General features: G+C 50.0%; 1 protein-coding gene across 1 annotated transcript in view; it reads left to right on the top strand.

Annotated features, from left to right (window-relative positions):
- The window catches only part of nedd9 (neural precursor cell expressed, developmentally down-regulated 9), a 29244-nt gene extending 7708 nt beyond the window's left edge, over positions 1–21536 (top strand). Inside the window, exons 2-7 of the mRNA XM_030120849.1 lie at positions 3631–4032; positions 16452–16550; positions 17201–17338; positions 18776–19927; positions 20033–20122; positions 20572–21536. Coding sequence (XP_029976709.1) covers positions 3631–4032; positions 16452–16550; positions 17201–17338; positions 18776–19927; positions 20033–20122; positions 20572–21138 — 2448 coding nt within the window. The 3' untranslated portion in view covers positions 21139–21536. The remainder of the gene's footprint in view (positions 1–3630; positions 4033–16451; positions 16551–17200; positions 17339–18775; positions 19928–20032; positions 20123–20571) is intronic.
- The last annotated feature ends 4595 nt before the right edge of the window (positions 21537–26131 follow it).

Here is a 26131-nt window from a genome sequence, read left to right as displayed (position 1 = left end):
GGGGGGCTCTGGATCCGGCTCCCGGTGCTGGGAGCCGTGAGAAGACTCATCTGATGGCTCTGGATGACTGGGAGTCTCCATGGATCTCGCCGCTGTCCGCCGGTCCGCCGCCACACGTCGGCGTCCGGAAGTTGTAGCAGATCACCGCTGAAGAGCGTGAAGCGGCGAGCCGACAAATGGCAAACACGTGTGTTTACAGGAGGATCATGGCGGACGGCACAGTCACCGCGTTGTGACTAACCGGTGTTTACGCCAGAAACCCGACGCCGGGGCTAATGGCGGGTTTCACCGGAGCAAACACAAACACCGGGCCTCGAACGCAGCGAGGCTTCAAAGAGCCGTGCACCGGGCGGGCGGCCATTACGGCTAACTACCTGTTTGTTCAGCGTGATTAAAGGTCACGTTCAGCGTTTCACATGAGGCTTCACACTCGCAGCCGCCAGCCGTCAGGCGTTTATCTGCTTTTCCATCAGCATTCACAACATCTCACCAAACCGGATCGGACTTCCTCCTCTGCCCACACAACCAGTCACGTTCAGCCGTTCGCCTCCTGACCGCAGAGAGCCTCAGAGAGAGCCTGCAGCGCTGCGGCGCCATTCTTCCTCTGTGGTGTCTGTGTAAAATAAGGTTGAACATGCAAACAGCACACCTAGTGGAATGAAGGGCAAATGCAGTCATGGCATCGTCTGTGCGCCGTGAAGGCAGGTACCGGAAACAGTACCGTTCAGGAACCGGTAACGTACGTCGTGAGGTATCGAAAAAGTACTTGTACCCGAAAAATATCAAACGGTACCCAGCCCTATTTACTACACATGCAAACTATGTGCAAAGGTGACGTTCACACTCCGCCGGTTATTTATAAAAAAGGATATTTTCTCCTCTACGCTTTAAAAAAAAAAAATTCACTGACGCAAACCTCAGTAGGAGCTGCAGTGAGCAGCCAAGCCTGTAGGGGGCAGTGTAACCAGACGCATGAAGCCAGGCCGGCCAATCAGGGCCCTGGGATCATTTTTGACTGGTTTCCGTTGTGGTGTAAACGGGACTGAAGCTTCCGGTGTTGCACCGGCTGTCTCTCTCCTGTGGACGTTCTGGCTGGAACCGGACTGCCCCGGCGCTGACAGGCGGCGAGGTTCTCCGGGGGTCTCCGTGGAACTCTGACTGTGCTCCGGGTGTTGACAATAAGCAGTGAGGGCAGACGGATCGCGACCTGACGAGCGGAGGTTCGCGTGGGAACCGCTCCAATCAGGCCGGGTGGAGGAAGGCCCGGGACCTCCGGCGGCTTCCCGGTTCCCACGGCGCCGGAGCCGCTGACAGCTCGGATCAGCCAAACCGAGCGTGAGCCGCCGCCGCCGCCGCCGCCGCCGCCGCATCCTGACGCTCTGCCAAGTCCGCTCAGATCTTCTCCTTTTCATCCAAACGTGCGTGTCGTCCGATTAGAAATCCAGCCTGATACGAGGCCAGAAAACCCTCTGCTCGCAATGAGTCACCGAGTGGAGACGGCCGTCAGCCTCCGCGATGCAGAGGAGGAATCGCAGCAGCCGTGACAGCGCTGCTCTCTGGGGAGGATCTCCTCCATCGGACTGGAAGTTTTCACTCACAAACTGTCTTTTCAAGCCTGTTTCGGTCACTGCGACCCCCCCTGGTTCGTACAGAGCTCGGTGAGGATGTTTGCAACGTGGTCGTACCAAACAGCAGCTCCGCCGCTCGCTGCGTTTCACTTTTACTGCTTCAGAAGAGCCAATAACCAACTGAAGAGGAATGCTTGCTTCTCTTTCGGCCGCTTTACGAGCCACATGTGACTCTCCGGAGTGGTCTTTATTTGCTCATTTATTGAAATCGCTGGTTTTGCTTCTCCTCCGCTCACGAACTCCTTCGTTCTGACGAGCCCGGGAGCGCGGGCGTCGTGCTCCGGCGCCGCGGACCGGTGCAGAGTGTTTGTGAGGCGGTGATCTGGTTCAGAGGAGCGGAGACTGAACGGTGGCACCGCGGACATGAATGACAGCAACCGAGCAACAAACCCTCCCCTCTGCCTCCGAGTCCCACGTCCCACCCGCCCTTGAGCCAAGGCGCTTAATGACTCGGCGGCGGTATTTATGGGCGCTCGCGGGGCTGTTGTGATAAGGCCGGCCAGCTCCCTGGAGTTACATTTGTGAGCCCAGCAGTTGAAAAGGAGCATTCACGCTCACTTAACTCATTCCCCGCCTGGGAAAAAAGGGCTGGAGGAAGACGGCTGATGTATTTACTGAGCCAATTAGTCTTAAACGCCCGTCTCAGACTCCGCAGCGGCACGCTCCGGGGGCTTTTCCTATCTGAGAAATCTGCGGTTTGGAGTCATTATCCCCCCACCCTCGTGGTCTTTTACACGGCTGTGCCCTGAAGCCGCCGCGAGCCGAGAAAATCCCATCCAGTTGAGCTTCGGCCTGAAAGACATCTGGCGCAGAGCTGCAGGCCGGCGGCGGCGCCGGCGCCGGGTTCAGCGGCGTGTCACTCAGAGAGTCTCGCCACCACCGTGACGAAGGATCAGGAAGTCACAGGCAGCAGTCCCAGGTTTCAGCAACAAGCTGTGTCCAGGTAGCGCCGCGCTCCTGTAGCTTAGCATTAGCTTAGCGCCGGAAACAGGAAGAAACTGCTCACTGAAAGGCAAAGGACTTTAAACAGAACTGTACGTTTTCAACCAATTTAGCATAAAATTATCATGTTTATACGTGTTTGGCATCCAAGCTAAAATAATCTAAATTAGCTGATTTTATGTTTTAATTCAATTCAATTCAGCTTTATTTATTTAGTGCCAATAACAGCAGAGTCATTTCCAGGCACATGATGAAAGGCAGAAGGCTAATTCCATGTGGAGGCGTTCAGGGTCATAATTAGTAATCTATTACAGACACGCACATCACTACAAGTAGGCAGTATTTTTGGACACTGGTGCTTTTATGGGTTTTTAAGGACGTGAGGCTTTACTGCAAGATTCTGTAAAAGATTAATAAAATTTAAGGAAACAGAAGTGCAAAAAAGTTTAAATCTCACAAAAAGTAAATGAAAACAAGACGCTTAAAGGAGCAGCTTGTAGATGTGCTGCAGAGGTGTGGAATTATTACATTTAAGGATATAACAGAGGGTTTGGAATTGGTTTTTTTTTATGCTGTACTTGAGTCCAATTTACATTTATATGTCATCTTCTCTGCTCATAAAATCAAAAGTAACTACATTCATAAGTAACTTCATAGACATTCAGAGAATATTCCTGTTCTAAATGCCTGAAAGTGTATAAAAACAAGAAGGACACAGTTGTAAATACCAATACGTTCCTTTTTCTTGGCAGTGTGTATCCATGACCGGCAGATCTAATCATTCAGGAAGTCTGACCGAGTTCTGATGTTGATCCGTAAAACTCTTTCTAGCGCTGGTTATCTTCTGGTGTGACAGTTCTGTTTTCTTATAATCGATGGACAGTTAATCCAGCCAAACCAAACCGACGTCAGGGAGCCAAACTGTTGAAACCGGAATGTGTGAATCTAAGAACGCTTCTGTTTTCTGGCGCTGAGGTGTCCAGAGAGGAAGACTCGATCGCTGAGCGTTCCGTAGTTTGGTTCCTCCTGAGCTAACGGGCCGTCTGCTTTCTCTCTGCAGAATCTGATGGCGAAGGCGTTGTACGACAACGTGCCTGAGTCCCCCGAGGAGCTGGCCTTCCGGAAGGGGGACATCCTGACGGTCATCGAGCAGAACACGGGGGGCCTGGAGGGCTGGTGGCTCTGCTCGCTGCACGGCCGCCAGGGCATCGCCCCCGGCAACCGCCTGAAGCTGCTGATCGGACCCATGTTCGAGGCCCAGTCGTCGGCCCCGGCGGCCGCCGCCTCCCCTCCGCCCCCTCAGGCCTTCCAGCTGAAGGCCGGCGGCTCGGGGGCTCAGGGGCTCTACCAGGTCCCCCCTCAGCAGCAGGGTCAGCAGAGCATCTACCAGGTCCCCCCGGGACAGGAGGTCTACCAGGTGCCCCCCAGGAGCATGCTGGCGGCAGATCACACCCCGAGCAAGGTGAGACCAACAAACACGACCCTTCTTTTACCCGTCGCCCTTCACAGTGAGTCTGTCGGTTCCTCGGTTCTTCAGACCAGGAAGGAGAACCTCTCCACTAGGTTTGCTTTCCGAAGAAGACCCCCCCCCCCCCCCCCCCCCCCCCCCCCCCCCCGAACATAAACCTCCTCACAGACGTTTGTCCAGCTTCCTGATCTGGTTACCTGATGCTCAATAGGGCCAACAGAGCAGGAATGAACCCGGGGCAGGCCAAGGTAGAACATGAAAGCTCCACACAGCCTGGAAAGGAGCCCACAGAGGTCGTTCCTTCAAAGTAACGGGGAGCAGGGACCCTGTAGGGTGGGGGGCAACGGAGACCCTGAGGGGATCCACATTAAGATTTCCTCGTGAGAGAAAAGCAGTTCAGGCTTTCTGTCTTTGTTTTAAGGTTTCTGCCGGTGAACGTTGGCGACAGTGGGCGTGTCCCGCGGTTTTCAGCTGTTGTCGTTGCTGTATGTGTTTTAGCCGTGTTAGCCGCTCGAGCTGTCTTAGCTAGTTGGATCATTTTAATAGTTTAATCTTTTTTAGCTAAATAACTATTTCACGTTTTAGGCTTTGTAGCTATTTTAGCCGTTTAGCTAGTGAAGATTCCTAAAGCTTTAGGCACGTTTAGGAACCGTGTGATCAAACTGCAGGAGTTGATCCGTCGGTGCAGGAATCAGAGGAAACACGCCGACATAACGTGTCCATCTCTGACCTCTGCAGATGTGCGTTTGGGATCACGGCGGATTTGAACGCCGGCCCGGGCGGGCATTATGTGCGCCGGGGCTCTCACAGGGGGGGGCTTGTGGCTGTGCCATGAGCAGAGTGGACAGGGTGTGCCGGGCCTGGCGCTCGCCACAGAGCAGGGTGGTGTTTGTGTGCTGGCTTCAGTCGGAGCCAGGCCATGTGGGAAGAAAAGCAAACAGCGCAGAGCAGTTTTCTGAGGTTTGGTGGAGTCCAGATGCCTCAAAGTGCTTTTTCTTCTGTGTTTAAATGCTGTACACAAGCTGACTGACAAACCAACTGGTCCTTCACAGTATGGTTAAATATACAACCCTCAGAAAAGCAGGTCTATTATGTGCGTCTGTTATTTCACTGGCCTCGTGGGCTATCATTTAAAACATATATCCCAGACTGCCTGGGAAAATAAACACAATGTAAAACACAGACGTTTGTCTGAAACACACTCAGCAGTTTCTGCTTACTAAAAATAGACATTCGTTTTTTCATTTCATTAATTTTAGACCGTTAAATTACATTATAGCATGTCATCTTTTGGGAAATGAAGACCAGATTTTGAAGGGAAAATATTATAAAAATGACCTTTTTCAGTTTGTTATTCTTTCATTTTCCCACTGAAAGCACAATGTTTGTGAGAAAAGACCAGTTGCGGCTGGAATCCAGTGTTAACTGTTAGTGCTTACTGTATTTTAGCATATAAGCTTGTATAGCTTCTGTAAAAGTAGCTCGTGTATGAACGATATGTGAAGCCAGACAACATGAGTTACAAAAAATGACTGTTGGAAGTGTTAGCAGGTATTAGCTCCAGTTCTATCATCAGTAATTGTTAGCAAAACATGAGCTAACATTAATTAATCACTGTAAGATAATAGCTTTAGCTATATATGTTAGAAAACATTGAATTACTTCAAAATGCTAACATAAACTCTCCCACAGGTAGTTATTTGCTAATTGCTACCAGTGACTACGATTCAAAAACGAGCTGTTCTATTTTTATTCACCATTTTAAACATTTTATTAAACATAAATATCAAACATAAACTAACAATGATGTTTCCAACAAATGAGAAGTTATTACAGTCGTTTGTAAGCATTAGCTACCATCAGATTTGAGCTTCTATTTGTTTTTTTTTAATTGGTGGGAAAGCAAATATGTGGTATACAACTTAGCATCAGCTAGCATTAGCGTCCATGAATGTTTACACAGTTTGTTTAAACCAAAAGTGACCAGATGTAGCTTCAGCATTCGCTCCATCAGTGGCCTGAACTGGACGACGAGCCTCTTTTAGGAGGCGCCGCTGAGTTTTTAAGCTAGCTTGGTGCCTTTGTGCTGCTTTAGCGTCGCAGAAGTGTCAGTCTTGGTTTAAACGCACCAGCTAACCCGTCAGTGTGCCGACTCCTCTCCAGAAAATGAAGTCATTTGCAGGAATTTTCCTGCTTCTCCGAGCGTTAAAGTGGCTGCAGCACCCCCGATCAGATCACGGCTCCGGGAGACGGACGGTAATTATATCGTGGATGAGCTTTCGATGTCCTCGGGGTTTCCTTTTTCCATTTTATTGAACAGAAGCCACAGAATGGAGCTCAGGTGTGCGTTTTGGAAGGTAAACAGCAGCCGGCGCCGGCAGCTTTAGAGGCTTTAACGCGATCCGGAGCCCAGAGCGCACAGCTGCCAATCAACCCGCGCACGTGCTCGTGCACCTTTTCCACAGGCGGCCGAGCAGAGGAGCGGGATTAAACGGGCTTTGGTGATAAGACGGAAAATGAAATGTGCTTCCTAAGCAGAGTGTTTCTGCTGTTATCGTGTTATTGGAGAGATTAAATTCACTTTTCCTGCAGTCTGCGCTCGTCGTGTCGGAGTGTCGATCCCGCATGTTTTCACCTCTTCTGCTGTCTGAAGCCCATTTGTCAAAGCATGAAACATGTTAGCATGCTACGTTTCAATGGCGAACAAGCTGAATCATGGACAAAAACGAGGAAAAAAAATCATCTGTACAACACGTACTTCATATTATTATTTTCTGTTTTTCCTCTTAAAGCACAATGAGCAGAGAAACTCTGACTCAAGTGTGATAAATTCTGTTTTTATGCTCTGTAAAGTCAAATTGACACAATTTTATCCAGGAATGAGGGCTGTTGGTGATCTGTTGATAGAAATTGTGTGATTTTTTTTTTTTTTAAATTCAATTGGCTGACTGAGAAATAGTGTCGTTATTTGAAAGAACAGATCTTAGAGCACATAGAAATTAACATCAGCTGCGTAAGAGTTTGTGTTTGATTCAGATTTTCTGCATATCACAGCACTTCATTGCACTTGGTCGATTCGTCATCGGAGGGGTCGAAGGCCTCAGGAGGTTCTGAAGTCGGTCACTGTGTTTAATGTTTAATTTTCAGTTATTTTAATTTCAGTCGACGCCGTGACTGTGCAGATCGACGTGTCTGAAAGCTGGACCTTGGTTGGCCCGGTGGCTGTAAATACATCCTGGTTCTGCTTGTCTTCCTGATGTGAAAGTGAATCTGTTTAGTTTGGCGCAGGAGGAAATAGTCTGTCGTCTGTCCTCTGCTGCTTCGTCGTGATTAAACTCTCCAGAGGTGAAAGTCCTCTTGGTATTCTCACCGCACAGCGCATGACTTCTGATTTACGGCCTTGCCCTCTTGTCCGCTCGAATCGCGCGGCCGGCGATCCATCACGAGCGCGACAATGGCGAGCGTCTGAAGGAGAGGCGGCCTCCCGCAGGAAGGAATAAGTCACTTATCTGGTGCGAAGGTTGTCAGACGCACGATTAGGTGCAGAAAATACGAGCGAGGCAAACAAACGCTCCATTCATTACACGCAACCCGGGTTCTCCCGAAGTTTTATCAAGGTAGACGCCCGTAAACAGCTATCGGCGCTTCCTCTGGTTGCGTGGGAGGCCGTTTCTCCTTTTGTGGCAGGATCTTTCGTGGGCAGATTGGGATCTGTGGGTACGGCTCGGCCGGGGGAGGAAATGCCCGTACAAGGAGCAGAAGTGAAAAAGGCCGTCTGGAGGCCACAGATAAGAGTCAGCGACTGAACTCTGAACCGGCTGTGAGGCAGAGGAGGACCGGGGCGAACAGACGCACCTCTCACAGCTGAAGAAGAAGCAGAACGGGGGATGAAAGTCTGCGGGGCTCCGGGTGAGGGGAGGCTTTGTGCGAGCCTCGGTCCCACATGGTCCCGGCTCGGAGCAGCAGGAGGAGGGAGTGGAGGGCTCACCCCCCCTCCCCCCTCCCAGCAGGGTCACTCGAGGACGAGGCCGCAGCATCCAGGGAGGCCGCCAGACCTCAGAGCCTTTATATACCCCGGCAGCCGCTCGCCACATCAAAGGACGACAACTTGTTGCCAGTGGGGATCTGTGCTGCAGGGCTGGCGGTCCAGCCTCCATCACCGCCTTGAACGGAGGACAAGATGCTCCGAAGTCAGCGTCACACCACCTTTTTCCTGACTCTCCCATCTGCTAAAACATTCCACCGAAGACAACCATGTTGGACGCGTCCCTCCTTCCAGTACACAGAGTTTCCCTGGATTCCGGTAGATTCCAGAGAATGGGTGATTCTGGTTTTTTTGTCCTCGGAGAGGCAGCGTCTCTGTTTACATCATGCTCCACTGGAAACTGCTGAATTTGGACATTTTTCTTTTCAGGAATGTTTCCCATTGAAACAACAACAATTTGATCCCGATTCCCATTGAAAGCACTGGTGTGGGTGTCAGGACACGAGTCGGTGCTGTTTTATAATCTGCTGTTTGCAATAACTGTTTCTCCACGCATGGCGACGATGATACGATACAAAGAAACTGACCACTGAGACTCAGCATTACATCTGTTCATCTGTTTATATTCAACCGCCAGTCTCCTAGACCCACTTGGACCAGTTGAATGAGGCCTGAAGGAAGCGCCACATGCTCAAAAAGAACATGCAAACTCCACACAGAAATCTCCAAAATCCAGAAATCAAACAGTTCACGTTCTCAGTGGGAAGCCACTGAGGATGCACCGATACCGACACCAGTATCAGGCATTGGTTCTGGGATTGCAGAGTACTCTTACTCACAGCTTCCTGATACAACCCAGCGAGTATTCCGTAACGCCATCGGCAAGCAGCGTCGCCAGCAGGTACGAGAGAGGACGAGCAATATCCACAGTTTGATTCACTTGAAGAAAAATTCACAAGTAAGGACTCAGTTCAACACAGGCAATTATTAAATATATCAATTAAAAAGATCCAAATGAAATGTTATTCATTGCTCTTTTACAATATGGCACAGTTACTAATGTGGGGAACAAAGTTAAATTCGTAAATATGAGAACTAAAATTTTATAGGTCACTCTCCCAAAAGGATAGATGATTTGAAATGAATCTCCAGGATCTCTTCTGCTGGGCTGTTTAAAGGATCACCTCACCCAAATTATGCATAAATTGACTATTAATGAAATTAAACGGGAGCCGATGCCCTCATTTCTCCGAGTGGATACACCCTCCCCCACATCGGAGGGGCTCATCGCCCAGTGCCATGAAGGCTAGCATTAACGCTCTGAGCCCGATTAGCATTAGCATGGTGTCCTCAAGAGGCTTCTCCTTTCCACATTATCCTGACACTTCCAAGAATTCAGAGGATTTTATTGTCAGTAATTTTTCTTGGAAAGTAAACACTGAATGTCAGCCACATCTTTTAGCGCCGCTGCTCTCTCGGATAATCACGGAGCAGATTAGAAAGAGGCTTTGATCACCGAGGATGAACAATGATCCGCATTAGAGCCAGAAATCACTCTGTTTTCTTTTCACGCCCCTCATTAAGGCCCGCTGTCTGTTTGGGTTTATAAACTCGGACGTGTTATGGAGACGACCGGCAGCCTCGCGGGATTGGAGAGTTAATTACCTGCATTAATTAGTTTGGCACTTTAATAGGCTGCCGCGGCTCCGGAGCGGTTGAGAGGAGCGTTATCGAGCAGAGCCGAGGCCCCGAAACACCGAGGAGAGACGTCAGCGCGCTGTGATTCAGCAAAGCAGGAGGAAGAGAGGTTACTGCAGAGCAAAAACACCGGGACACGTAGTCCTGCGTAAGAATACCAGCCGCGGCGTGGTCTGAGGACCCTGACTGAGGGTCTGGATGGGATTGAAGGCTGTAGTACTGGAAGAGTTCTCTTGAGAACGTTTGAGTGTTTATAATTGTCCAGAGAAGCTCTGAACGCCCGATAGACCCCAAACTGGTTATGCCTGAAGAGGCAAAACTGCTGAGTCACTCCTAATCAGGGCCTAATCAGTGCAGCCAGGTTGCCATGGAGAGGACATGGTCTGCAGGTGTGCAGCCAGGTTGCCATGGAGAGGACATGGTCTGCAGGTGTGCAGCCAGGTTGCCATGGAGAGGAAATGGTCTGCAGAGGTCATGAGGATGTGGTCAGAAGAGCTCAGCGCCCAGAGAACTGCGCTGTCAGTCAAATCCTGCAGTGACGGAGGGTGTTCTGAGGTGCTGTAGCAGCTTTCTACAGTCACACAGTGACATCTAGTGGTCACAGATGGTACGCGTGTTTAATTTACACTCAAACCAAAAACCATTTAGTCACAAACGTAATTACCAAAAAGGTAACTTCTGGGTTACTTGTACATTGGTTATTTTTTTCTCGACTCAACACTGCAGTGGTTCTGTCCAGCCTGTAGAGGCGCTGTAACCGTGAGACAGAAATACGCCAAAAACAGTGAAACAAAAGCAGTGTCACTGTCCCGTTTGGTATAGGTGGAGATCATTCGACACACTGAAACCGTCAAACCGAAATTCTCTGATGTGGCGAGACCAATATCACCAACATTACCAACATTTCTTACCTTTTCATTGAGTGATATCAAACTTCTGGGAATCCTCTGAAACCTTCAGTTTTCCCAACAGGAAGCTGTTTGGATGGATTGTTCCTCCTGGGAAACGCGACCTTTTCCCTCTTCCCAGTAGCTCCTCCCCTTTGGTCCGGCGGTCTCCTACCGCGCCCGACCTGGACAGACACAGAGACGCTCGGTGAGACGTGGATGTTTGGTGCAGCTGGCAGATTGGATTTCTTCCCGGATGAGCCTCATTAGGCGGCGAGCGGACAGCTGAAGGTGGAAACACCGAGCCTGTCAGGTGGACGGATGAGCGGAGATGAGGAGGTGTGAATGAGGGGGCGGCTGGGTGAAGATCAGCAGCTGCCACACTGCTGCCGTCTCGGTCGAGGACGCTGGTGTGTGTCAGGGGGGCGAGGCGGGGGGGGGGGGGGGACGCTCGAGCGTGTGTCTGCGCCGCCAATATAAAGGTGTGAAATGATGATTTCCTGTGAAATGGGGCCACACGTGGTTCACCCACAGGCAGCTGTGCAGAATTTAATGCTTGAACACAGATGAATAAAGTTCATGAGAGTCGGAGCGGCGGGCCGAGAGCCGGGACGGTGAGAAACTGGCTGTGACGTTCTGAAGAGATGAACGCTCATCTGGTGCGTTCGGGCTGGAAATCGACGGAGCCCAAACCTCCCGATTGTCTTCGGCGGCGTGGAAAACATTCTTATCGTGCGCTGAGTTGACCACAGACGTGGAGCTGCTGCGTGTTTTCCTTCAGCACGTCACCCGACTCCTCAGCGCTCTGCAGCCCTCCGAGGCTGAGCTCATGCTTCAGGCTGCTCCAACCATTCACAGTCTGAGGCCAGTAAAAAACCAGCGACTTTGGTGTTTGGTGATTCATTCGGTTTGGTGTTAGAACTGATTGGAGGATGTAAAAATAGTTTATACATCTGTGGAGTCAAACAAAATAATCTGCCCACACTGAGCTGGGATTGGTTGGACGGGTGAAATAAGAACAGTGATTTATAAAGTAGAGAAAATCCAGATGTTTCTCTTTGTTTTAGTGTCAGTAAGTAGAAGGAAATACAAAGATTCTCCACTTTGTTTTTTTCACAAGGAAGCTTTTATTGGCACCATCTGGTTAAAAATATAACAAAAGGTTTCTAAAACTGTTTTTCGGAACCAAAAAAGCTTGAAGTGATTCGGCGCTGTGGTTTTGTTCACGGTTGAAATCTGCTGAAAGATTCGAAACTGTCAGGCATCGTTTACACGAGAGAACGATCGGCTTTCCATTCCAGGCCACTAGCTGCCGGTACTTTTTGGGGATAGAGCAACACGCGGATGCCGAGGACAAACTGTGCTGTAGGTTCTAGTTTTTAAAGGGGTAAAAGACGTATGTGACAGTTTACTTGGGGGTATTTTTCGGTCAGGGTGCATTCAGGGGTTTCCTCCAGTCTAAAATCCTGGCCTACAGATGGAAATGAGGCCGTTAGTCCTGTGATGGACCTGTGAGTCAAACACCGTTTGACCCTGAGCTGGATAAAGCACTCCAGAAGACCAAGGATTCAAGGTCCTAAAAATAAGAAAAACAACAAACAACCCTGAAAATGTTGCTATGTAGAAATGGAATTCGCCTCAGATCAAGTATGTAAAAGCTCATCGTGCCGGCCGATGGCCTCGCAGCCGACAGCGGGAAGCTCTTTGAGCCTGATAGGTCATCGGAGCTCACGTTTTACGGGGTGAAATCAAACACGTGGTTAGATTTTTTTTTACTCCCAGACTTTGATAAAGTCAGAGAACAATCGGGGGATGAGCTCAGACTTGGCATTTCCAGGACCGTTCACCGCCTCTGAACATGAAACCCCGGCTCAGGAACAATGCCGCAAGCTCTCCGTTGACGTGACGACCAGACGTCTCAAATGACGGGAGCGAAGCTGCAAACTCCTACCTGCTAAAACCTGAGCCGGTCTGGATGCTCGGGAAACACAGATGTGCTGAAAGAGCCGTGACTCACTCGCCGCGGCGCGAACAAGGCGCCTGTTTACCTCCCCGGGGCGATCGTTTGATCGCCCTGCGCCGGGAAGAGAGGCCGGCCGGCCGGGGGGGGGGGGGGGGGCTCCCGAAAGCCACAGTCTCCAGAGGCGGTAAACATTTACCTTCCAGCCCGCCGGGTAAACAGGAGGCGGGAATAAACGAGCGAAACACAAAGCTGTGACACCGACCTGTGGAAAAGGTCGCAGAGGCTAGCTGTCATCTGCAGTCCACACACACACACACACACACACACACACACACACACACACACACACACACACACACACACACACACACACACACACACACACACACACACACACTGCTCTTATCGTGTGGACCCAGTGGGAGCACAGCTGGGCGTCCTGACCTTTTTCCAGCGGGCTCCACCTGATTGTTATTCAGCGGAGGTTGTTGCTGCTGGTTGATGTTGAACACGAGCCGCCGGACAGTCGGACACGCCTCGGAAACATCACCGACACGCAGCGGCTGCACCGACGGCGCAGCGAGGGCCGGAAAAACCGAAGATCCAACTACAGCTCTGAACAAAAGATCTCAGCATCCCATCAACGATAACCACTCAAAAATCAAAAAAACAAAAGACGTGCATGAGGAGGATGAACTGAGATTATTCCTCTTTCTGTCACGTCGTTCACAGCTGACACTTAACTCTGACACTGAGGGCGTTCCAGGAAACTAGAGGAAATGTGCAAGTTCCCAAATATGGTCTCATCTGCATCAACAAATGCACTAAAACATGTTAATCAATTCAACACTGGAGAAAAAGAAAACTCATTAAGGAGGACAGAGTCAACAGAAGGTGAGTCTCCAGCGTGCGGCAGGCAGTTTTCAGTCCTCACAGGAGTCCCGCCACATTGCGGTGAGCATACAAGCTGTTCCGGACCGGCGCGGCAACATTAATGAAAAAAACAAAAAAACAGCAACCATCTGTTCACCCGCCGAAGTTTTTACACTGAAATTGTCTCGTTGGTGCAGGACAGTGGAAACCAAAGACTTGGATATGGTTACATGAGCTCCAGAGCAGAAAGAGACGAGTTCAACTGCAGACTGGAGTCAACCGGAAGCAATGTAGTGACGGGAGTTCAGATTGGAGGCGTTCTCAGGCTGTGTTCACACTGAAGGTATTTGGCTCGACCTACCTGGTGTAGCAGCCCGTGGTCGAGACGTGAGCGACAGTGTGACACGTTTTTCACGTTGGGTCGACCTACTTTTGGGTGGAGCCGGGGCCGCCTCGAGGAGGAGGTCCGAGGTCGACCCCGGATCGATCTAGATGCAGTGAGACTACGGTCGCTCCCCAGGTCCAGCCAGCTTTCCTCGTTTGTCACACTTTTGTCCATGTGAGGCTTCCGTAGCGCACGATACGAGCTGTTATTCTGAGCGCGCACGTCGAGCACGGCGGAGAGTCTGAGCTTCCTTCTGAAAGTCGGCGATTTGTACGGCCTGCAGAAAAATCATGTACAACAGGACAATCGTTCTGGCTGCGTCCTGTCTACGGAACGGAATCACCGCGGCACCGTCTGCCGTGCCTCTGCAGTCCCCTGGCGGAGGTTGCCAGATCTGTCGCTCTCCCCTGTAAACAATATGAAACCCGTTTACCTCAACAGAAAGCAGCCCAAACCGCCATCTCGGCTGAAAATGCACATTAAAACCGTATTTGTATAATTACAAAAAAAAAAAACCCACGTCATAAACACATAATCATTTCATCAACCTGTCCGACGTGTTCTAAAAAGAAGCTTGATTTTGCAGGAACCCGCCCAATCTGGCAACACAGAGCTGCTCCGGTCAGAGAGCCGTTTTGTGCCATTTTGGAGTCGTTTGACTTTCCTGCAGTGACGAAGAACAAAAGCGTTCATTCTTCTAAAGCTATAATGACTACATCACTGTTTCTTCTGTATTGTATCAAAAGAGGTAAAAAAAAAATTAGAATATTAAGGCAAAAACACGACACAGATTTTATTTTGAAATCACTTATTTTGGAACAAGTATCGCGTTTCCTTCCGGCGCCGACTTGCTTCTGTCTGGATTGACGCCCTTTTGGTTCGACGGTGAGAAGACCATTCAGTTATTAATGAGGAGGCTGATTTACAAATTCACACTTCCAAAAAGGCGTCCTGGCTCCACCCAAGTCGGCGTGAACATGCCCTGAGTCACATTAGCTTCTAACTGGAGCCCCAACACTGATGAACACATGAACACGGGAGGTCTGTGACGGAGTCAGTGGTGGTGCTGGGGTCAGCGGTGGGGTTGATGGTGCTGGGGTCAGCGGTGGTGCTGGGGTCAGCGGTGGCGCTGGGGTCAGTGGTGGCGCTGGGGTCAGCGGTGGGGTTGATGGTGCTGGGGTCAGCGGTGGTGCTGGGGTCAGCGGTGGCGCTGGGGTCAGCGGTGGCGCTGGGGTCGGTGTACGAAGCGTTTACGTGGGTGGTGTTTCAGCTCTGACCCTGCGGCCCCGGTGGGATGATGTATGTGCAGAGACGAGGGCGGCCATGTTGGCCTGATGAGAACCATATGGACCCGTGTTAGTCAGACTGCGGCTCGGATGAATGGCATTCCTTTCCATACTAGGCAACTGGTTTTCCGCTGCGCTCACTTTCTCTTTCCTCCACCTCTGGAGCCGTTTTTCATAAATCTCTGTTACAAACCACCACCCCCCCCCTTCTGAAACATGGCCGAGGTTCCTCCTGCTCACGCTCCGATAAACATCTCCGCAGACCCAGAGATGGTTTTGTGATGTTCAGTGGACCGAGTCGGGGGACTCGGGTCTCACACGTCCCCGGAGACCCGCCGCTCTGCCAGGAAGCTCAGACGTGTGGTTCCCATTTTCCAGGCCCTGCTAATGAACCCTGCTCGTTCCAGAGAGGAGCCGGGACATTCCCGGCATTCCTGCGTCTGTCTGACGCAGCGAGGAGGTCTCCTGCTCTGCTTTTTAGGAGATACAGAGTCCAGGAGGAGGAGGAGGAGGAGGTGATTAGCACTGACGGGAAACCAGGGGAAAGTGACAGAGAATGAACAGGAGGGGTTCGGGCAGCAGCCTGTTTACGCTCTGTTTTTCTAAGGCCTCGGTTGGTCTGCAGCTCAGTCTAAAATATTTTAAAGGTGCTTTAAATCGCGGCCGGAGCCTCGGTTAGAAACTCCTCCGTCCACTCGTAAAACCCTCCTGGACTCACAGGATCTCCTTGTTGGAGAAACTCCACAAACCGGACCAGTGTTTCCACCGAGAGGCGAAGGCTTTCACGTTCATCACCCGCCTGTCCGGAAGCTTCAACGTCACCCAAACCGATACCGCCGGCCGTTTCCAGCCGGCCGCACCGAAAGGGACGCGTGTGTGGTGAGGTGGAGCTCAGTGAGCGCGCACGTGGTGGGTGGAGGAAATCACTGCCAGTCCGCCGCCGCTCGCCACACTCGCCGAAGTTTGACCCCGAGACGCTGCAGTCCCGGAGAGACCAGCTCACCTAAACACACCTCACAACTTCTGCTTCCTTCAAGCTGATCTGAAGCTTAAAGTCTCCAGGAAGCTCATGGAAGATGTAGAGTTTGCATATAACAAGCCGGGATGCTAAATGCTAAATGCTAACCTCCACAATACATCACAAAGCACAAAGGTCTCGTGCTTTGACACTTTTTTCACTGTCACTGTAAAAAATGGACAAATGAACCGTTCCGACAGTTGTTTTTCTTCTTTTTTTTTTAATCGGCTGGTTTTGGTTGGGGGACAGGTTCTGGGGGGCGAGCGGCTCCGTGGGCGCCGGCAGTGGCTCAGCTGTTGTTTGTTTGTGGTCCGACAGGTGGTGACCCCGACCCGAGTGGGCCAGTCCTACAGTTACAGCCCCGGACAGCACGGCCAGCAGGACCTGTACGACGTGCCGCCCAGCAGGGCGCAGGGGGTGAGTGTTCGCCGCACTCGCCGCCGTCAGTCAGGACGTCAACCGCCGGCCATCGCGCTAAAGCAGCGCCAACCACACCGCCTGAACACAAATCCAAATCAAATATTCAGCAGTGAAACTGATGGGAATCTGGAATATTCAGCTCAGTCCAAACATTAACTCTGTTCAAGATGAAAAAGACGCACAAATCCAGCAAATGACTCTTTTCAACTCATTTCGCTGCATTTAAGTAGAAAATTCAAGTGACATCGGGACGCGTTTTGTGTCTTTGAGTAGACTTACTTTAAAATAAATATGGATATTAAATTCTCCGTCTCCTTTCAGCTCAGCAGTGAAACTAACTTCAGAAGAGTCTCTGCTCGTCACTCTGAAGCACTTCCTGTTCACTGACCTCTTTTCTCAGAAAGGATTCCTGACACCTTTTTGTTTGGTCTCGCTGTCTCCAGCTGATAAAACCGGCAGTTTTCTACTCTTGTTTGTTTGTTTCACTTTAAAAATAATATTTTTTTGGGAAAAAAAAATCTCATAAAAACCAGTTGAAATGTTTTGAAAAGGGTTTTAAAAACGATTTGAAGTGGCGCGTGCTGCCGCCCCCTGGTGGTCTGACACGTGACTCCACGGTGAAGCTGAAGGTCGGCTCTGCGTTTCAGGTGTACGACGTTCCACCTGGCCAGGTGTTCACGGCTCAGCCGGGCGGGGCCAGGAGCCAGGCCGTCTACGATGTCCCCCCCTCGCAGACGGACCCCCGGACTCAAGGCGTGTACGACGTCCCCCCGGCCTCACAAGGGGTGAGAGTGTTTTTCAGTCGCTGAAGGAAGAGGGTTTTTTTTTTTTTTCCATTTATTGATGCAGCTCCTCGTATTTCTCCTAATTGTTGACGTGAATTGAGTAAAACGCCGGCGGTTGTATTTGAGACGTTCTTGCGGTTTGGCCTGCCGGAGCGCCGCGAGCTGCAGGCTGCCGGTCTGAACCCCCCCCCCCCCCCCCCCCCCCCCCCCGTTTCCAGAGCCTCTGAGGTTTGAGTGGCGCTCCGCAGGCCCAGCGCCACCAGTTTGTTTGTAATAACCTGAAATATGCCGGGACCCGTCATTTGCGTCGCTCCTAATTACAGCCTGCGGAGGATCTGGAACAGGAGCGTCCAGAGGCCGATGGAAACCGCCGGCAGGCCTCCGTCTCTGCAGGCCGGGCAGGAAAAGAGGGTCAGCCCCGTCGGAGCTGAGGGGCCACAGGCATTAAAAAGATTGAGCGCGACCCCTCCTGCGTTTGAGGGAAGAAAGTTTGAGGTTTTAAATATAGAATGCAACGGGAGCCAGAAGCCGTCTCACTTCCTCAATGTGGAGCTGCAGAGCTGCTGTGCAAACAAACCAGATCTGCTCTGTCCGTCCTCCTCTTCATTCAGGAGAGTCTCTCCACCGCTTTCACACATTCAGCTTTCTGGAAATCTTTTTTTTTGGCATAAAGTTAAAGGAAACCGTGTCTCACATTCACACTTTAATTAAAAATGTAACACATGCAAGGCTGCACGGTGTTGCAGTGGTTAGCCACACGGCGACACAGTCGCCGGCTCCAGCCCACGAGAAGCTGAGGGGGTTTTTGTTGTCTTTGCATGTCTCTTCGGTACACGCTGGGTAATCCAGTTTCCTGGAACATGTGACGTTTCAAAAAAACCAACAGTTTGCATTAGTCTCTTTAAGTCATGACAACCTCATTTGAAATTACACTGAACCAACAAACCGGTGATTCTCAGTAGTCTATGCTGATGCTTCTCCAGAAAACAGAAGCAAACTAAGAATTCAGACGGGTGGTTTGTGTGCAGAGAAAATACTTTCTGCTGCATCGCATCCATTCTGCGCACCACTGCAGGACGTGAGTGACCCTGTGTTTTTAGGCCCCGTTCACACAGCGTATCAAGTGTGTCAGGAAAGTTTTGTGTTTACACAGCAACGGCAGAAACGCTGAAAACGCCGGAATTCAGTAGCATGTTGGCCCACTAGTGGATGCTCTTGGTTTTGTCTGCCACTGTTATTGTCCATCGAGTCGCACCACATCTGCGTGGCGCATTCGCAGAAGCAGCGTTTCCGCCGTCTACATGGAGATGGAGCCCGAGAGTTTACATGTTTCATCTTACAAGTTTCGTCTAATATGTTGTGTTTTCACTTGAAAATATTGTGTAAACGGGGCTTCGGTGCCTGAAGTGTAACGGTGGCGATGTTCTGGTGCTGCAGGTCTACTCGGTGCCGCCTTGCCGGACCGCCGCTGCCCAGCAGGAGGGGAATTACGACTTCCCGCAGCCTCTCAAGCACAAGCAGGAGGGCATCTACGACGTGCCGCCGCCCGCCATCTCCAAACCCTCGCAGAACCCGCAGTCCCACTACGACTTCCCCCCGAGCGTCGAGGCTCCGCCCCCTAAGCAGCACAACGCCAACGAGGGGATCTACGACGTGCCGCCGACCGCCCTGCTGTCGGGGGCGGGGTCTCAGCAGGACGTGTACGATATCCCGCGGGGTCTGCCGCCCTCGCAGCTGAGGGCGTCGCCCGCCGACAGAGACGGCAGCAGAGGCGTCTACGACGTCCCCGCGCAGGACGTGCGCACGGTGGCGGACGTGACGGACGGCGTGAACCGCCTGTCGTTCTCCAGCACCGGCAGCACGCGCAGCAGCATGTCCACGTCCTCGTCCTCCGCCGGCTCCAGCGCCGAGGGCCGCCTCACGCTGGACGTGGACGCCGCCGTGCAGAGGTTGTACCGCCTGCAGCAGACGCTGGACGCCTCGGTCGGGGCGCTCCACTCGATGGCGGCGTCCCCCCACTGGAGGACTTTTCCCTTCATGGAGCGCCACGCCAACGACGTGCGCACAGTGCTGGACCGCGTCCGGGCGGCGCTGGGCGACTTCATCGTGTTCGGTCGGGGCGCCGCGGCGAACGCCACGAGCCTGTCGGACTGCAGCCTGCACAGTAAACTGCGCCGGCAGCTGGGCCGCCTGGAGGACTCGCAGCAGATCCTGCTGCAGATCTACCAGCTGCTGGAGAGCTGCTGCTGGGCGCTCAACGCCCTCGCCACGTCCGGGAAGCACCACGGCAAGACGGACGACCTGGACCGCTTCGTCATGGTGTCCAGGACCGTGCCCGACGACGCCAAGCAGCTGGCCTCCACGATAGGGAGCAACGCCGAGCTGCTGTTCAGGCGGACGCACGCCGACGGCAGCACGCCGGACGACGCCACTATCCAGCGGCTCACCTCGCCGTCCTCCGACATCGACAACTACGGCGGTCCGACCAAACCGTTCCCGGTTCCCTCCAGTCAAGACAAAGACAACATGAACAACAGCGAGAAGTGTGTGAAGAGCTGGATGGAGGACTACGACTACGTACATTTACAGGTACAGACCGCCAGAGCTGACGCCTTGATTTACTTTGAAATGACTTCGATTCAGGGGAATTAAATTAAAGACGGAATCACATCTTTGTGTCTTTGTCCTCTTCAGGGAAAAGAAGACTTTGAACGCCAGCAGAAGGAGTTGTTGGAGAAAGAAAACATCATCAAGCAGAGCCAGGTTCAGCTGGGTCAGGAGCAGGTGAGGACAGATTTTATAAAACACATTCTGACCGTTCTTCAGTGAGAATCTGATTTTGATGCTTTAGTTTGTTGTTTTTCCTTTTGGTAAAGGACAGAGATAGAGAGAGAGGCCTTTTCCACCTGGCATTAACAGACATTCATGGGGATCAGATCACAAGAGCCCTGATCCAGACTTTTTACACTTGTCCGGATCGTACATTTTCAGCTAACGACTTAGTTGGAACTGTCTTACTACCTCTAGATCACTTCTGCCTTAAAGGTCAAAGGGCATGGCGTTCAGTGGTTAGGTCAGTCTTCTCTGCCCAGGCCACCATAAGGCTCCTGTGTCTCTCGAGACCCCGGTCTCGGACCTCCAGGGTCTTTCCCTTCGTTTCTTTCTTCTGAATGAATTAGTATTTTCAGAGGTGAAGGTGAGGAGAGTGACTCTGACTCCTTCCTCCTTCACAGATCAATCAGTTCAAGAAGCTGGAGCAGGAGGTGATCAAACCCGTGGAGAACGACATCACGCAGTGGATTTCACACTCGGGCGTCACCGCCGCCTCCCCCTCAGACTCCTCCTCCTCGTCCTCCCCGCCGTCGTCCTGCTCGCTCTCCCCCTCCACGCCGGTGTGCGCCCGCGACCGCCAGCTGCTGGGCTTCTACTCGGAGCAGTGCGAGCAGCACTTCGTCACGCTGCTCAGCGCCGTCGACGCCTTCTTCGGCTGCGTGCGCGCCGGACAGCCGCCCCGCATCTTCGTGGCGCACAGCAAGTTCGTCATCCTCAGCGCCCACAAACTGGTCTTCATCGGGGACACGCTGTCCCGGCAGGCCGCCGCGCCCGAGCTGGCCAACCGGGTGATGAACTCCAGCAACGTGCTGTGCGACCTGCTGAAGACGGTGGTGTCCGCCACCAAAACGGCCGCCCTCAACTACCCCAACACGGCCGCCATCCAGGAGATGGTGGACAGAGTCACCGACCTGTCCCACCACTCGCAGCAGTTCAAAGAGCAGCTGCTGCAAATGGCCCACCTGTGACTCTCCACCCTGTGAAGCCCTCCGTCTGTACATGAATCCTGCAGAAATCTATATATTTGCAGTATATATATGTTGATCTCCATCGTCCCGCCCGTCTCACACGTTGTAAATAGTCTCCACTCTGTAAATATTTGCTCTATTTTTGTGTAGATTGTTTTATATGATGGTATGAATATATCGGTAGATGGTGCCTGTGTAGACGTACGTGGACATTTTTCATAACATTCCTGTTGCATATTATTACGAAGCACCTTATGAGATGTCCCGTTTTTCCATTTTTAACTGTGCGTCAGTCCTTGTTGTTGTTGAAGTTGTCTTACTGCTGGTGTGACTGTAACTCCTGTCTGTGTCCACATGATTGAAGATCTCCACAAAGTAAAGGACTCTTCTGAACCACATCGTGACTCAACACTGATTTGTTACAGCAAACTAAAATTACCAGCCCGAAAACAAGGGAGTAACATAACAGGGTTGGTAAACTGTGAGTAATACCTGGAGGAACTGCTGACCAATATAGCTCAGGTGGTGAGATGAAGATGAGAGGAAGACCGGTCACCGCTGAAAAACTGGACAGACAAATAGAGAGGTATGTATCTACGGTCCAACTAAGCTACCCTGGTATCTACCTATCTAACTACCTGTCATGTATACCAGGCTACATATCTACCCACCTAAGTAGGCAGTGACATGTCTACCTACATAATTTAACATTAACTGACCTCCCTGACTAGGAAGCTACCTACTTACCTCGGTATCTACCTACCTAAGAACTCATATAAGTATCTACTACATACGTACCAACCCTTCGACCTAACCATACGATCCTTCATACTATCTTACTACGTACCTAGATATGGAATTTCATGCTTAAAGAGCCCATAGTATGAGAAATTAAGTGTTGTTGAGATTATTTCATTACACCAACGGTGTAGTTTGAACGAGAAACTGTGTTGTTTGGCTCAATGTTGTTTTTTTTTTTATTTTCTGAGCTCTGTTCCTTTATCCAAAAATTGGTACACACGTGCTGCAACGCTACTGGCTTGATTCTGAGCCAATCAATATTTGTGGGAGACCTGGGGGAGCGCCAAACTTAATTCAGGAGGAAGCAGGAGGCTGTCAAACGAAGGCTCAAGGCTGATTGGTAAGGGTAATTGGCAGTGGGGTCCTGTCTTCATACACTTTAGGAAAATGAAAGATCGAAATCATGAACACGTAGAGCCGATGGACAGGTTTGAATAAAATAACAGACAGGCAACACATTTTTTTTAATGGGTACACCTGGAACACTACTTTCTCTACAAGTAGCTCAGTCGGTCGCCAACAGCTGAAGAAAAGACCTGCGTGGTCCATAATCCAGATATATGACTGTATAAGACCATATGAACGTTGAAAAACTGTAATATGTCCTCTTTAACTACATATCTATCTTTTTAACTACCTATCAGATGTACCCTCTTACTTACCGGGGTACCTACCAAGTCGGTAGCTATATGGTCCTTAGCGAACTGTAGCTACTGCATGACACAGCAGGGAAGAGTTACCTTTGCAAATCTGATAAATATAACCGTGGGTTTGTTTCTTTCTGCAGCCCAAACACTTGATATTCTCCAACGTAGACAGATACCCGCCTAAATGGGCAGATACCTCCTGACAGACACAGATAAATACCCATCACCCTGCTAACAGCTACAAACCGATGACGGTAAATCCTCGTCACCTGTCTGAATCCATCACGTCCAACCAGAGCGTGACTCGGCAGAATAGAGCAGAATCACTCCTGGCTCCAGCTCGTTTTATTTCTGAAACACTTGTCAGACCCAATCACATGCTGATGAACCCCTGAAAGGTTTTTTTCTTTTAATTTCCAGTCATATGTGATCAGACTATCTGAGTAGAAGCGAGGGTCTGAAAGGATTTAGCTGCTGGACGAGGTGCTAAATAATTCCTCACTGTGCTGGTAGGACATTAGACGTGACAGACGGGGAGTAATGAGGGCGAGACGCCTGCGACACGTGTCCTCCGGACCGTGAGAAACCGGTTTTTCAGAGCGATCCGCTCGTCTGCAGCGTATTTTCTCCGGTTCAGAGTGTAGAGAATTGATCGAATGTATGGAGGTCTGGATGAACCGCGGCGAGCGGCTGTAGGATCCGACCACAGGCAGACAGCATGTGTTTTCCTCGTCTCCGCTCTGCCGTTCCGTTCTAATCTGAGCGGATACAGCCTCTCGCTGCAGAACCGTCGCTCTCCACAGATACAGAGGCGGATTAGAGAAATGACCACTCTCGCCTCCCCTCAGCTCCCAATCACCAAATCTCATTAAAAGTCCTTTGAGGCGCTCGCAAGCAATCCAACTGTTTTTATTATTCAGAGCTTCCCACTCTGAGCTCTCCGGTGGGGGGGGGGATCTGAAATGGGTTCTCATTTCTGCAGACACACAATTAATTTGGAGCTGTCACTTAACGCAGCGTCTGCAGCTCAGAGATATTCTGGAATAATCTGATCCACAAAAGAAGAAAAAAGTTCACAGATGAAGAATTTAAAATATTCAAAACGGCTGGAAAACTGGCCGTTGCAGAGGAATTTAAATGTCTTTGACTTAAACACCCTACAGGAGCATCTGATTGTCATTACTTAAGGATTATTAAAGCATCTCACAAATCCAACCGCTGAAAATCCTGCTGGGTTACTGGACGTCTGTAATAAAACATCCGTTCACTCGTGCTGATATTAAACAATCGAATCTATTTTTAAAAAGCGACTCTACTCTGTTGAATCAATTTTGGATAATTTTTCTCAGTTAGCATGCTAACTCACTAAACCAGCTTACAGTTTCAGTCACAGTTTGGATTGAACTACATTTTTTTATGTTATTTTGTTAAAGCTGATTTAACATTGTTTTTACGTTTCTCAAGAAAGATGAATTAATCAATTAATTAATTAACTGACAATGGCAGGTTCCCAAGTTGGTAAGCTAATCATCACCAAACCGGCAAGCTTTTGTCAAGGTTAGTTTAGTTTTCAGTCTAATTATAAATTCTGATACATCAATTAAAAAAAAAGTAATGTTTTAATTATTTAAAAGCATACTGTATAATATAGCTTCATCAGTTCAACTGAAAAGCGTCAGATCAAATAAAAATTAGCTAAATCAATGTTAACCGAGACAGCATGAACAAATCAGTTCTACACCCAAATTCAGGAGAAAATATATTCTGATATTCTGAAATGCCGACTATTTGTCAGGAATCTGATCAGATAGCAGCTCGTCCATTGAGCTGACCACGGAGCGCAGCGGGATTCGCGGCTTTTTGCTAAATTGCTAAGTCATAGGTTAACTCTCCTGCTGGTAATCAAACCGTGGTGCAGAAACATCCCAGACTGAGTCACTCACTCATTTCAGAGCCAGCAGCTCAGACTGGTCTGCTGGAGTTCGAACGCACCGCCGTCCGCCTGATGAGTCCACTTACCCACCGTGACTCGGCTCAATCAGGCCTCCAGGTCCTCCGGGGAGCCCGAGATCTGGTCTGCAAACAAAATCTGTTGTCTTGAGTCTTACCGTGTGAAGGCGTCACAGAACGACCCAAGACTAGAGATTCCTAACGAGGTGAAATGTTCTCCGTCTCCTTCTGGAACAAACTTTTTTACACACGACAAGAAACTAAACCTAAAGTGAAGGGAGAGCTTGAATCCAGAGAGATCTGAATGATTCCAACAGCTCAGCCACAAAGACTCTCCACACTTCATATGCAACCGCAAAATGGCAGCACTGCTGTGTCTTTGGTCAGAAAACTGTTTATATGGTGCATATTTCAGGGTATCAAACATTAGGTGCTGTGTATAAACTAACATTTAGTCTGTAGATCCAGCCTGATCCACAGGATGAAGCTGTAGATCTGTACAGTGGCTGATAGAACTCTATATCTGTACATTTGACGGTATCATTCAAACCATAGTTTTCTTCAACATCGTAACTGGTGCTCCTTTATCTGTACAAACTTAAATAATCTTTCATTTTCTGTATATAACAATGTCTGCTACACTGCACCCTACCTGCGTCTTCAGTTTTCCATTGGTCTGATGGCGCCACCTTGTGCTCAAAGAGCAGAAAGACTCAGAAAGTAAAGGCGTTCATGATGTATGAATCTACTTTTCTTCCAGATCGAGCTTTGGTTGAGAAACAAACACATTTGTAACAATTGTGCAGGAAAATTGATCAATTCTTTGATTTTTTTAACACTTCATCACCTTAAATTGGCGATCGCACATCCGTTATGACAGCCATTCAGAATCCTGCGACAGAAGAGGTGATTTTAACCTCTGAATACTGGAATCTTTATTTTACCAGCTCGTCCCTTCAGAAGCGTCTTTGTTTCCGAGGTGAATCTGTCTGAGAGGAGCAGGAGCTTTATTTATACCCGCTGACATCCAAGGATGTCTTTGCTCAAAAGCTGGAGGAGCAGGGACTTTGTTTCCATCATGTTCTGGAAGGATTTTTACAGTATGAAAACAGGAAGCGTTAGCATTTAAGTATCAATCCTCTGCATCAGGGAAGGAACTATGAGGAGTTACTGACATTTTGTTTTTTTGCCGTCTCATTTCAGAACTGTACGCGTTTACCCAGCACCATTCTGAAAACCGTGTCGTTTCCCCGGCAACGACAGAAACAGTGGAAACGATGCAGAAAATGGGTCGAAGGGGGAATTCGTTCTGCGATCCACCTCTGAAGACAAACATAGTGGCCGTTGATGATTTAACAGATAAAACAGTACCTCAGTCTCTTACGTAAAACCATCTCCTCCTCCATGCTTGGTCGATGCTCAGATACCAACTCTGATCAAAAACAATCACTTTTTAAACGGGCTCAATTTTCTCTATTCTTAAAAACTTTCCCGTGGGCCCAAAAGCAGAGGAGTTATTTCCTCCTCCTGCAGATTGAAGTTTAACACCAACACTTCTTCCTATGATCTATTTTCTTCCTCTTCTGTAAGTTCAG

Source organism: Salarias fasciatus, chromosome 22 (genome assembly GCF_902148845.1).
Source record: "Salarias fasciatus chromosome 22, fSalaFa1.1, whole genome shotgun sequence".
In the NCBI taxonomy this organism is placed as follows: domain Eukaryota; kingdom Metazoa; phylum Chordata; class Actinopteri; order Blenniiformes; family Blenniidae; genus Salarias; species Salarias fasciatus.
The sequence above is the reverse complement of the archived record's forward strand: the minus strand, read 5'-3'. Positions and strand labels throughout refer to the sequence as shown.